Raw genomic sequence first — 14,191 nt, 5'->3', positions numbered from 1 at the left:
TGCAAACTTTGTTAGTTTCATGATCTTGTGGATGTCCGGGAGGAAGCTTCATGTACATGTCCTCTTTGAGGTCACCATGAAGAAATGCATTCTTCACATCCATTTGAAATACGGACAAATCGAGATTGACTGCCACAGATAACAACACTTGTACAATACTCATTTTGGCTACATGAGCAAATGTCTCCTTGTAGTCAATGCCATAAGTTTGAGTAAAGCCACGGGCTACTAAACGAGCCTTATGTCTTTCAATATTGCCATTTGAATGAAACTTGGTCTTGTATATCCACCTACTCCCTACTGCCCTTTTTCCTTTTGGAAGATCAACCACACTCCATGTTTGGTTGTTGTTCAGTGCTTGAAGCTCATAGCTTTCTGCCATACTGGAATGTGAGCAGCTTCATTAAAATTTCTTGGTTCATCACTAGTGGACAACTGATGTAGAAAGGCTGCATGGGATGGTGACAGTTTTTGATAGGTTAAGGCTTTGGAGATGGGATGTCTTGTCGTGTACGTAACATACTCTTGTAGCCTTAGAGGAGGATGCCTGTCACGAGTAGGGTTTCTTCATGGTGCCAAGACAGGTTGATGAGTAGTGCCTGAGCTTCCTTGATCAGGAGATGTTTCCTCATCATCGTGTTGTTCTGAGTGGTGGTCGAGATAAACATTGAATTCATGTAGATTTGCTGGAGTGGGCAGAGGAAAAATGTCCAGTAGGTTCTCCCCCTGAGGTCTTCACTGTTATTTTTGTGAAAGAATGGAGCATTCTCATCAAATCAAACATCCCTTGAGATACCAATCTTTCCATTAAAAGGATTGTAATATTTGTATCCTTTTTGAGTGCTCGAGTATCCCATGAAGGCACTCTTGACAGCTCTAGGATCGAGCTTGTCTCGATGTGCAGCTTGAATATGGACATAACATGTGCATCCAAAAGTTCTCAGGTGTGAGATGTCAATAGTTCTTCCCTTCATTACTTCATCAGGTGATTTTGAATTCAATACACGTGTAGGTAACCTGTTGATGATGTAGGCTGCAGTGAGGAGAGCCTGAGACCAAAACTTTCTAGGAACATGCATTTGAAGCATAAGAGATTTGGATTTCTCTAATAAGTCACGATTTTTTCTCTCGGCTACACCATTCTGTTGTGGTGTACCAACATAGCTGGTGTGATGTAAAATCCCATGATTGCTCAAATAATTAGACATATTGTTGGATGTATACTCAGTGCCATTATTTGACTGTAAAATCCAAGTGCAACAAGAATAGTCATCAATAAAGGTGGCATAATATTTATATCCATTAAATGATTCTACACGGGAAGGACCCCAAATATCTGAATGAACAACCTCAAACAGTTTACTGGTTCTAGACTTGGAAGAAACAAAAGGAAGCCTAGTAGCTTTTGATATTTGACAGACTTCACATTCATGTGTGGCTTTACAAAAATTTGGAAATAGTTTGTTCATCACAGGTTCTGAGGGATGGGCCAATCGAAGGTGCCAAAGTTGGTACTCTTGAGGAAGACTTAGGTTAGCAAAAGGATGCTTAACAGGCTTGAGCTTCTTTGAAAGATAGTAGAGTCCATTCAATAGAAACCCTTCACCAATCTTCTTCTGGGTGACTCGATCCTGAAATAAAACATTGTGAGGAGAGAATATGGCAAGGCAATTTAGTGTGTTTGTGAGTTTTCCTATGGACAAAAGCTGGAAGGGAAATGAAAGCACATACAAGGCTGTTGACTCAATCTCATCACTTAACAGTTTAAGTTTACCTTTTCCCATAATAGGTTCTCCTTTCCCATTTGCTACAGACACAAGTGAAGACTCATGCATATTTTGAAACTTATCTAAGTAAGAGGACTTATTTGTTATATGATATGTGGCACCTGAGTCTATGATCCAACAATCATGCGTAATTTCATTGAGAGCAGTGGAGAGGGCAGAGATAATACATGAAACATTGTCTTGGGTTGTGGTCTCATTCAAGAAGCCTGCAAATTTTCCAAGCATGGCAGTAAGATTCTTAGAGATCACTTCCTCTTCCTCAGTGGTGCCTCATCTCCTTTGAAAAAAGCTTGCAAATTCATTTATCAAATCTATGGGATTTGTAGTGAAGTTTGGTAAACCATCAGTCAACGAGCTAGTTGAATGGAGAGGCTTTGGAAAAATTCCCTTGCCTTCTTTGATCATTCTTCCTTCCTTATCAAACTTTAGCTTTAACTTCGGATGTAGGATCCAACATTTTTCCCTTATGTGCCCTTTCATGTTGCAGTAGGTACATTTCCAATCTGCCTTCTTTCTAGTAATTTTTTTTTCACCAGTGTGTTTATGATTGCTGGTGAAAACCCTTGCCTCAAAGTTGGACTTGGGGTTCAATGTGCATGACTTTTCTTCGAGTTTCCTCCTGTTGGACAGCTTGACAAACACTATTAAACGAGGGCAAATCTGCAGTCATCAGCAAGTGACTTCGAAGATCTTCATATTCTGCTCCAAGACTTGCCAGAAGTTGAAACACTTTGTCTTCATCGGCTTTTTTGAGGAGTGCAGCGAAATCTGTTGTATGTGGACGATACATGTCAAGTTCGTTCCACATGGACTTCATGCTCCCAAGGTGTTGCACGAAGGATTGATCACCTTGCCTTAGCCCAGTGAGATCATTCTTGAGTTGAAATATACGAGCAGCATTGTTTTGGCTGCCATACATCTCTTTGATAGATTCCCACAAAACATGAGAGAATTCTGAGTAACTGAATAGTTCAAACAGCTTAGGTTCAATAGAGTTAAGTATCCAGGACATAACAAGCTGATCGTTTGCATGCCATGCAACATACGATGTAAAGGATGGTTTAGGTGCTTTAATGCTTCCATTGGCATACCCTAGCTTCGATCTTCCACCTAGGGCAAGAAAGATGATGTGAGACCATGGTAGGTAATTAAACTCGTTTAATAACACTGAGCACAGGCGCAGATTTGGATTGATTTCACCATGAATCACATTGGAAGATAAAGTGTTTGACGAGCTTGCTGCCTCTCGGCTTAAAGTCTGGTCTTCTGCTATGACAATGAACGAAGAGCAGAAGACACCAAGAAAGAAAGAATTTTTTTTGAATAGAATGGATTGAACAACAGAGGCAGGACGACCATATGGTTCCTGCTCTGATACCATGTTGAGATTTAAGTTCAACAAAGTGTGTATGTATTCATGAAAAAGAATTACAAGGGAGAGGTCTCATAAAAAGGAGACGAAGCAAGGAAGGAAAAACCTACCCAATAAACAAATGCAAACAGCTACAAAGTAGTAGCTAGAGAGAAAAAGGCTACCCCTAGATACAACTCACAAGAAATCTCCTAGAAGATATAAACCCTAAAATTAAGTAATAAAAGGCTAGCCCTAGATACAACTCACAAGAAATCTCCTAGAAGACATAAACCCTAAAATTAAAGAATAACACTTTAACACAAAGTGATGGCCACCCATCAGTTTCAATAGGGAGAGATTAGATCGTGCAAAGAGGGTATAACACCTCTCTCTCATCGTTTGACATGTGACGGGAGAAATAAAAAGTGAGATATAGCTTAGGTTACAAATAAAATTTTGGCCTGGCACGGGGTTGTATTCCCGTTGTGCTCCTATCATATCCTCAGGTGGTAAGTCTTTGATTAAGAACATAAGACTTTGATGACAAATCAAGACTTTGATTAATCAACTAAGAACATAAGACTTTGATTAATCAACTGAAACAGCAGTGGAAAGGCAGTTACTAAGTAACATTGGCCATCCATTTAATGACAGTATATATATAAAAAAAAATTAGACAGCAAGGTTCCTTGCTAAAATTCCCTCAAAAGTAACTCCAGGTCCAAAAGCCAGGATCATTCCCCATCCGCCATCTCCTTCCCCTTCCTTCTTCATCTTCTTGCTCTCTTCAATGATGTACTCCAGAACATACACTATGGTGTTACTGCTAGCGTTGCCATAATCCGCCAGAGCTCGTCTGCTCGCGTTCAGCTTCTCTGGCGACAAATCAAGACGCTTCTCCATTCGGTTCAAGATTGCCGGACCTCCTGGATGGACAGCCCAAAACATCTTGTTGTACTCCTTGTTATCGTATCCAACAACTCCCATCAGCCTCCCACAGAATCCTTCAATGTGATCTTCAATTATTTGAGGCAGCTCTCTTTCCAGCTTGAAGCTGATCCCTTCTTCTGTGACCCTTCCATCAATGGTCTTCTCAGTACCAGGCAGGAACTCTTGTAAGGCTGTGTGAAGTTCGAACAGCGGGTTTTCAGAGACCAATTCGGGGTCTGAGCCAATCATCATGGCTCCAGCACCATCCCCAAAAAGTGCAACACCAACAAGATCATATGGTCTGTTTGCACTTGGTGGTTTGTACCCAATGATAGTGGTTTCAGAAGTAGCGAGCAGGACTCTACTTCCTGGATTGTTCTCGGCAATGTCTTTGGCAACACGAACGCCAGCCACACCGCCCGAGCAGCCCGAGAAGTAGAGCATGACCCTTTTAGTCTGGGGACTGAGTCCAAGCCCTTTCGCTAGGTAAAGGTCACCACCCGGGAGGCGAGCTTCACTGGACGAGACATAGACTAAGTGGGTTATATCTGAAGTAGGTCTCCCCCATTTCGTGATGCAAGCTTGTGAAGCTTCAATTGCCATCTTTGTTACAGCTTCATTGCAAATGTGTAGCCTTTGCTTTATAGTTGGTGTGCCCTCAGTTGTAAGCTCTGGATACTTTTCCAGAATCTCTTCTGACATGACCACATACCTAGTTTTGACTGTTGTTGTTTTGCCTGTGAAATGCCATTGAAGAGTTACTAAAACAATACGATATCACTATCCTTTTAAACAAAACACTGTCATATTTTCCTACAAGATATTTGGTATGTTATGTTGTCAGATTGTTACTCGGACTTACAAATTTAAACCAAAAAATCACCTGATTAGTTAATGGTACAAGTGAAAAGTCTGGCAAGAGAACATTTCTTTTCGCATGGTTCACATGCAGAGTCTATACGCGTAGTAACTTCTTATGATCCCCAAATTGGGGTCTTTTGTGTAGGGTTTGCATTACTATTAGTGTCAATGTTGATATTTGAAAAAAAGAGGAGAGAAGTTTGACGGACTTACAGAGTCGAGCCAGCTTCTGCTTAAGCTGTGGATCATCACTGTTGGTATCTTTGAAATACCCATCAACCAGAAAATCCTGCATGACAAGCTGGTGAGGGAAAGCCTTGCCGAGTGCGAGAATCGTGGCATTTCCGGCGTTCGCCTTCATTGGGAAACCTCCTTGAACAACATGTTCACTCCCCATTTTCTAGTTCTCTGATCTCTCTCTCTCTCTCTCTAAAGAGATGCTGATATATATAACTTCTGAAATTACCAGTAAAGCAGGAACTGGGGCTGCCCCCTATATATACAGCTCCTCTCCAATTTTTTACATTATATTAAAATCAAAGAGAACTTTGGGATTAACATTTTCAATTGGGGTGGTAAGATATCATGCAGGGTGCAATTGTTATAAATAGAGTGGTTTAGTTGAGAAGCAAGGTGTTCATGTAGGTTATGTTTAAAGGTGGTAGGTAATACTTTGGTTTGGAGTTTGGGCATTGCACTGGTACGGTGTTTTCACTAAAATCAAGGCTTTTTAGTTTACACGCCCCGTGCTTTGATGAAAATCTCACTTTGCTCCATGAACTTGTAATTATGAGACTTTGCCCCATATGCTTCCGTTTCGTGTCTTTATTTTACCTTATTTCGTCAATTTGGTCAGAAAAATTATTTTGCTTATTTGATGCGGAATTGATTAAAAGCGTAGGGGTAAACGTCACACAGTTGCAAGTTTAGGGGGCAAAGTGGGATTTTCATTGAAGCGCAGGGACCTTACAAACAAATATGTCTAGAAGCAATCAAATATGTACTTATTCTCTCAGCATTTTTGGTCCAGAGATCCCCATTTTTTGTTACGTAATCACAAAATTGAATCCATGGACTTGGCATGTCACACTGGCTGAGAAATGATCTAGCTAAACAAGGATTAAACCTTCAAATTGCTTTCGGAGTAGGTAGCATTCACTAAGGATATGAGCGAAAGATCGAAAGAGATAAATTGTAATTATATCAGCACCAATAATATATAAAAAACTTATTAACCTCTGCAGAAATGTAATGATCTGGACATTTTTACCCCATAAAATTTAGCAACTAAAAGGCTTGGAGTTGGATGAAATCGTCAAAAGATCAGAGAGGCACTTTCCAATAACAAAGTCGATAACTTGGGTGACCGCCTGTTCAAGGGCTGTCACACGTTGCAAGGACTCTTCTGCAGTTGTTTTTCAGCATTTTTTATGTCAGTCACAGCTTTAACAAATATTGATGCCAATTTCAACATATCTGCTACTTGGCAACAGCGAAGCCCTGAAATCCAATTTTTGTTTCCTTCAAAGTTATGGTAAAGAATGTTCCACGTAACGACGACTGCAAAATAGAAGAGCACTGTCATGATTATCCATATCACCATACCAATTTACCAGCTTATTTACATAATAGATCAGATTTCAAATATGCAAATAGGTGACAGTCCATTAACCTTCGCATGAAAAAGTAGGGATACCAAGATCTAATATGCTACGAAGAAAGCAACGGCGTGGTTTAGTTAAATGATTACCTCCATACCTTTAACAAAGATCAAAATCACAAAAACAATGCTACCCTAATATGCAATGATTTGGATAAGCAAAAAAAATATAAATCTCCTAGCCAAGTTGAAAAGAACCCTAGATTAAATTTTTATAGTGGGCTTTGTTTTAGACAAGACGGGGGACAAGAATAACCACGTGTCATGTGTAAAGGCAATTTGGAAAGATTTAAGGCTGAAAAACCTTCGGGAAAAAGCAGTCAGATGACTCATGTGGGTTGTCTTAAAGTATGTGCCCAGCTTGCGTGATAGCAACAAGAAGTTTTGATGACAGAGAACCACTAGACAGAATGAACTGTAAATAATGACATGAAATACATATGAATGAACAAGTCTTTGATGAGAGAAGTTAAGCTCTTGAAGTTATATTTCCAGCAACATGATCCCAAAAGTTGCAATATAACCCTAAATCTAATGAGAACATGTGTGGTACAATTGATTACATTTAACAAGGGAAGCCAAACACTAAAACTAGGCTTCACAAAGCACAATCATTATGAGTGAGTTCTAATGACGAGTTTAAGTACAATAATGGCATTATGAATTAATTGTAGGAGAACAGTCTCCTTTTATAGTTGAGGAGAGTCTTTAGCTCCCTTTCGCGGTTGATATGGGACTCTAGGAGTTTTATTATGATATTGACACGTTTTGTGTTGTGATTGGTCTCTTAATTCAATGTCCCTCCCTTCTTTAATGTTCCAACGTAACGACGACTACCAAATACAAGAGCACTGTCATGATTATCCATATCACCATACCAATTTACCAAGTTATTTACACAATAGATTAGATTTCAAATGTGCAAATAGGTGACAGTCCATTAACCTTCGCATGAAAAAGTAGGGATACCAAGATCTAATATGCTACAAAGAAAGCAACGGCGTGGTTTAGTTAAAAGATTACCTAGCATCGTTGCAACCATTGATGCTTTATCCTGTGGGGACATTAGAGTCACCAGTAGACAGTTTGCCAACCTGAAGTGTACGCGGAGAATTACGAATCCCATTGTAATAAATTTGTGAGTCTATCAATTATAAAGAAATTAGCGATAATGATAATGCAAATCTCTATCGTAGGTAGCAGCAGTCTCTCATATAGATCATAAATTAATGAAATGATTTGGAAGCTATACCAGTTATATAAAGTGTTCAAATAACTTTCGAATCCAAGCATTTTTCAGCATGCTTTTTACCTTGAGGTTAAGTTCCCTCTGAAGACTGGTGTTGAAAAGGCTCGTCGCAAGCCAATTGCATGTAGATCAAAAACCTGTAGAGACATACAACGGAGAGAAAAGTTTGCTACAAAATATGTAAGCAGTTATGATGGAAATGGCTACATCAATATACTTCGCTAGTAGAAAAAACTACTTGCGTGACAAATGTTTGTGCGACAATGAAAAAATCGTTGCGTAAGATAGTTTTGTGCGATGGAAGAGGATATTAGTCGCACAAGAAAGGTCAGCTTTGCGCGACGCATAACTTTGTTGCGCAAACAAACTTTGCTCGATGAAAACAATACACTTGTCGCGCAAAGTCAGTAAGAAAAACCGCGGGTAATTTTTTGGTGTGAAAAACATGCTCGACGAAGGGTGAATCTTTACATGACGAAGGATTCGTCATGCAAGTCATTGTCAGTTTTCCTCGACAATTCAGTGCATGTGAATAAGAGGAATCAATACTGTATTTAGTGTAGATGTTTGCGCGACAAAGCATTCGTTGCGCAAAGTCCCTAACCTTCCTATAAATATGCACTTTTGCTATCCTTATTCTTCACAATTATGTTCGTGATGTGATGGAGGATAAAAACTGGGATGTGAGCATGCCCGCCAACCCATATGATTTGAGACAACATGTGGAGTTCGCGCATGCGATTGCTGTAGCCATGGGGAATAATTGTCTTACTGCTGAGTGGCTTTCTTGGAAATATGTGCCCGACAATGTCAAGAAGGTGGTGATAAATGAATTATTAGTAAGTATGCTGTTGATGGATCAATAATTAATTTTGTGAAATTTTTTTGTTATATGTTGGAATTAATTATTTTCATATATGTGTAACAGTGTAAGTATACTCTTGATGATGATACGAACGAAGAGTTGATGAAGTTGATGAAGGCAGCGTTGGAGGGAGGTTATAATTGGTGGCGTTATGACATCGGGCAGAATGGAGCACCATCGAAATAGTAGTTTTAGATTTCTGTTTTTGAGGACACTATTTAAATTTAGGGTATTTTTTTATAAGTTATGTATTTGGACTTAATTTGGCTTTAATTCTTGTTTGAGTTTTTAAATAACTGAATGGATTAATTCAATTTATTTAAGGTTTTAATTATTTGTAGAATAAATATTATAACTGAATATTTGTTTGTAATTACTTAAGGTTTTAATTAGTTTGCGTGACAAACAACTGTAATCGTCACACAAGACAGCGACTAAGGGTTTCGTCACGCAAGACCACTTAGTGCGACGACTACTACTATTCATCACGAAAAGGGTTCTTAACACGGTCAGACTGTCAATCACACATTAAATGCTTGCATTTATAGCGGGCAGTTGTAACAACCTTGTACAACCAAGGATTCGTTGCGCAAAGTGTGTCGAGTTTTATATAAACACAGTTTCAGAACCTTATTTTGCAAATGTTTTATATCAAATGATGGCCGATTCGGCTTTAGAGTCAACAAAAGGTTGGGAGGGAGAAGGCTCTCGTGAAGGGAAAGGTAAAAAAAAAATTATTGTTGAGTTAATTGTTTTACATTTGAAATGGTTGAAATTATTGTTTTAATAGGCTATTACATTTAAAAATTTTGTGGTAGGAAAAAAAATGAAGAAAGCTGTGGTGACATTATAGAGGTACCGACGTAAGCGTTTGCCCTCGTTTGCTGACAAAAATCGGCTGAAGCTTACGCCGAACTTATTTGCGATATAGGGGGATTGGTGCGGGAGAAGTGTTGTATTGAGTTCAACTCTTGGAAAATGGTGCCTGTGGACGTGAAGAACTTAATGGTGCAGCAGTTATCGATAAGTTTATATTAAAGAATGTGTAATTGTTTTATTTAAAAATAATATTTTTGCGACATTTAATTTTATTTTATTGCCATTACAGGTTGTTTGGGATGTTGATGAAACCGATGAGAAGCAGCGGAAGTATGTGGACGAGCTTTTCAAGAAGAAGTCCTGGGAGTGGAAGTTCGATGTATAACGGGTTGCAGAGGGCGCACAAGTTGACATTAGTTATAATATATATTTTAGTTAATAAATTAGTTTTAATAAATATTTTGGTAATATATAATTTGGTTTGATAATTTGAAATGGGTAAAAACAAATTTACATTAAGAAAGAAAACGGAAAAAAAAAACTTGCGTGACGAATATAGTGTTCGTCACGCAAATAGATTACATTATTAAATTATAAAGAAAACGAAAAATAGAATTTTGGAAAAAAAAAGATACTTGCGTGACGAACATAATGTTTCGTCGCTAGAAGGAAACTTGCGCGACGAATTATGCGTTCGTTGTGCAAAGTGGTTCTTCCAAAAGTAATCTTGATAACGTGACGTTAGTTGCAAAGGGAGAAAACTGCAGTTTTATGCAGATTTATCCCCTGCAATTTTCCCTTCGTTTTTCTTCAATTTGGGATCCTTCAGTCCCATTTTCTCTCAATTTCTTCTTCTAAAACTTCGTCCATCTAAATCTCTAGGTTGATCGACGTATTTCGTTGTGTTTGGTAAGGGTTTTATTTTTTCTTATTTTCATTTAAAATGATCAATATCACTTCATACTAAAACTGTAAAATTCATTGTGTATAGGGATATTGTGTGTGACTAGCGCTCGGTGGATAACAATTTGGAAGGTATTTTCTTCGTCTTATTAAAAAAAAAACGAATTAGTTAAAGTATATTGAAATTATGTTGTGAAATTTGTTTATATTAAGTTGTTAAATTATATTATTTTTTATGTTATAATTATGTATAATGTTGAATTGTATATGTACAAATTTGTACGTGACGTACAAATATGTGTTGTGATGTACGAAGTTAATTGTAATTAACTTCGTACTTGTTTTTTTAGTAAAACTTAGTTTCCCGTTTGAGGAGTAGTTGGATGTCGCGCATGGATGCGAAAGCATGACTGCGGTCCAATTGATTCTTGAATTGTCCCATTATTTGGACAGTTTGGGAATGCAAAGTTATGCTGCGTAGTTTATGGTTAGGTTTCGATCATGGGAATTTTGGTGTCATCTCCGTACGTTCTTCAGGTGGCACATAGGTATTTCATATCTATGTCATGCACTTGAAGAATTGTACGGAGATGTTGCCGAAATTTCTCCACGTCGAAATCTAATCCGAAGTAGTTGTAAATTACATGACATAATTTTGCATTCCTGAATAGGATAGGGCCCTTACCGGAGGCATTAGGTGAGAAAATCCTGTAGAAGTTGTTGTGATTGTTGCACTGTTATTGTGGTTGCAGGAATGATGGACAGAACGTGGATGCATAACCCGAACAGATGCGCCAACAAATACTTGAACGTAATTGAGGATTTTATTCTTTGCACGTACACACAACACGGGTGCAACTAGAATCTGGTATCCTTGTAGGAGGTGTAACAACACGTTAAGGGAAACTTTTAAAAATGTTCGATTTCATTTAGTAAGGAGTGGAATGGTGAAGACCTATAATATTTGGAACCATCACGGGGAACAATTACACAATGCTTCGTCTTCAAATGTGACAACAATGAGCAATGTTAAACCTACTATGGATCTTAATGAACAAGTCATGGAAATCTTAAATGACGTTTTTCCATTTGCGTTGACAAATACCAATCATGAAGTGGAAGATGACGTGCCTACACCAATGGATAGGGGAGAATTCAAAGATATGACAAATTATTAAAAAAATGCCAACGAAGAGTTATACTTGGGGTGTGAGGGATTTTCCGTTCTCACAGCTATTGTGGAACTAATGCACGGGAAAATAAAGTATCGTATGTCGAACAAGTGTTTTGATTATTTTTTGGGGGTTTTTCAAGAGAATGCTACTAAAAGACAATTGTTTGCTGAAAGACCATAGAAATGCTCAAAAGGTGTTGAATGGTCTCGGATTGGGTTATGAAAAAATTCATGCTTGCAAAAACAATTGTGTATTATTCTATAAGGAGAATGAAGCATTAGATAAATGCCTTATATGCAATGAGTCGAGGTTCAAAATGACATCTCAGAATAGATCGACGAAGATCCCACAAAAAGTCATGCGTTATTTACTTTTGAAGCCTAGGTTGCAGCGGTTGTGTATGTCAACGCATATTGCCACCAACATGAGATGGCATAAGGAAAAGCGGGTAGATGACGATGTCCTGAGGCATTCTGCAGATGGAGAAGCATGGAAAGAGTTCAATCGAACATTCCCTGATTTTGGTGTTAATCCTCGGAATGTTAGATTGGGACTTGCCACTGACGGATTCAATCCGTTCAGGGTTCTAAACCAACACCACAGTACTTGGCCGATTTTTGTATTTTCGTATAATTTGCCGCCATGGAAATATATGAAAAAAGAATACATGATGATGACTCTATTGATAACTGAGGATCTTGGTAGGTCAGTCTTGATGTATACTTACGGTTGTTGGTGGATGAGCTAAAAGATTTATGGACACACGATGTGTGCATATACGATAAGTGTACTGGCAAAGTGTTCACTTTGTGGGCAGCAGTGATGTGGACTGTGAACGATTTCCTTGCATATGCAATGGTTTTCGAGTGAGGCACTAGGGGTTATATGGCATGCCCTGTATGCAAGGAAGACGTAACATCTAGTTGGTACACTAGAAAAGTTTGCAACTTTGGTCATCGAAGATGGCACATCGAAGATGGCTACCATAGGACCACGAGTGGCGAGAGAAGGATAAAAAGTTTGACGAGGAAAAAGAGCATCGCCTTAGACTTAGAGAATGGTCTGGTGATCAGATTTTGGAACAGCTTAATTGGTTGGATTTTGCTCCGTTCGAAACCAATGTCAGTAGGATCAGACCTTCTACACATATGAACTGGACGCACAAGTCTATGTTTTTTAAGCTCCCCTATTGATCGAAACTAAAATGGAGACACAACCTTGATGTTATGCATGTTAAGAAAAATGTATTTGACACATTGGTCGGCATAATTCTAGATATTGAGGGCAGGATGAAGGACACCATCAAAGCTCTTCTTGATTTGGAACGAATGGGAATACGACGGGGTTTATGGATGAATAGGGACATTGATAAAGCCAGAAGGGGTCTCACATTTTTTTTTCGTGAAACCGAATGACAAAGAATAAATTTTAAAGTTTTTATCGTCTGTAAAGTTTCTCGATGGGTATGCTTCAAATATCGCGCGTTGCGTGAATGTTGACGGGGGTAAATTAGCCATGTGGTTCTGGAACGCCTATTTCCTGTTGGTATTCGACATCTCTTGCCAGCCGATGCAGTGAAACCAATCATATTGTTGTCTAGTTTGTTTTTTTACAATTGATGTCAAGAACTTTGTGAAAGACGGACGTTAATCAATTGTGCCATGACATTGTGCAAGTTCTATGCAAGTTTGAGATGATATTTCCTCCAGCTTTCTTCACAAGTATAATCCACATGATGGTTCACTTACTGGATGAGGCATTGCTTGCTGGACTAGACAACTTTCGATAGATGTATCCAATAGAAAGATATATATTCATCGTCATATTTATTAATCAATATCTTACGATTAGTAAAATTTGTATCGTATTGTTTTATTTTGGCAGACTTCTCGGAGACTTGAAGGAAAGTGTATGAAACAAAGCGAAGCCCGAAGGATCAATTATACAAGCTTGGGTGGCATATGAGGCGCTTACATTTCGTGGAATGTATTTTAGGATGTTGGGACACCTTTCAATCATCCTCCTCGCAATAATGATGGGGGTGTGAGAAAGGAGAAACTTTTAGTTTTTGTCCAAATCGCTCGACAATTGTGACGAGACATGGGGGTATCACATTGGTTCGTACTCAACAATTGTGATGAGACACTGTCATACATAAACAAGCATGAAGATATGATGAAGCAGACACATCCTTCACATTTGTATGCCATGAAACACCGTGAATGGTTTCCGCAGTGGTTTCTTGAATATGTAAGTTTCAAGTGTTTTGTATTGGGCATATATATAGTACCAATTATTTTTCTCAAACTAACAAATTTAAATGTTTATGTAATATTAGGTGAATCAATTGAAAGCATCGAATTCCCCAGTGTACAGTGAAGAATTATATGACCAATTCATGTTGAATTGTACTCGGGGTTGCCATGTCAACGACGTCAAGTTCTTAGCGGGTGCACGAGATGAAAAGTTGTGTACACAAAATAGCAGTGTTCATGTCCCAAGTGGAGGCGAAAGTACATACATTGAATTCTATGGCAAACTAACAAGTGTCGATAATTGTGTTACGAAGACCGGTGCCAAGTGATCCT

The 14,191-nt window shown here is 38.5% G+C and overlaps 2 protein-coding genes across 2 annotated transcripts; both read right to left on the bottom strand.

The window, feature by feature from the left end:
- Window positions 1–2,355: 2,355 nt before the first annotated feature.
- On the bottom strand, window positions 2,356–3,168 carry LOC139196149 (uncharacterized). Its single transcript, XM_070821808.1, has one exon. It carries the CDS (start codon window positions 3,166–3,168, stop codon window positions 2,356–2,358), a length of 813 nt encoding a protein of 270 aa, XP_070677909.1.
- Window positions 3,169–3,677: 509 nt separating this feature from the next.
- LOC103436228 (type III polyketide synthase B) lies at window positions 3,678–5,449 on the bottom strand. The gene is made up of 2 exons (XM_008374649.3): window positions 5,146–5,449; window positions 3,678–4,808 (listed from the first exon to the last, which is right to left on the bottom strand). The coding sequence occupies exons 1-2, from the start codon at window positions 5,327–5,329 to the stop codon at window positions 3,814–3,816; spliced, it is 1,179 nt and encodes a 392-aa protein (XP_008372871.1). The 5' UTR covers window positions 5,330–5,449; the 3' UTR covers window positions 3,678–3,813.
- Window positions 5,450–14,191: the final 8,742 nt, after the last annotated feature.

Source organism: Malus domestica, chromosome 05, assembly GCF_042453785.1.
Source record: "Malus domestica chromosome 05, GDT2T_hap1".
Classification (NCBI taxonomy): Eukaryota; Viridiplantae; Streptophyta; class Magnoliopsida; order Rosales; family Rosaceae; genus Malus; species Malus domestica.
The sequence above is the reverse complement of the archived record's forward strand: the minus strand, read 5'-3'. Positions and strand labels throughout refer to the sequence as shown.

Excerpts from the sequence above, each read along its gene's own strand:
- LOC103436228 (XM_008374649.3), bottom strand. The coding sequence starts at position 5,329 with ATGGGGAGTGAACATGTTGTTCAAGGAGGTTTCCCAATGAAGGCGAAC. Across the intron at positions 4,809-5,145 it reads GCAGAAGCTGGCTCGACTCT|GCAAAACAACAACAGTCAAA; the intron begins GTAAGTCCGTCA and ends GGCATTTCACAG.
- LOC139196149 (XM_070821808.1), bottom strand. The coding sequence starts at position 3,168 with ATGGTATCAGAGCAGGAACCATATGGTCGTCCTGCCTCTGTTGTTCAA.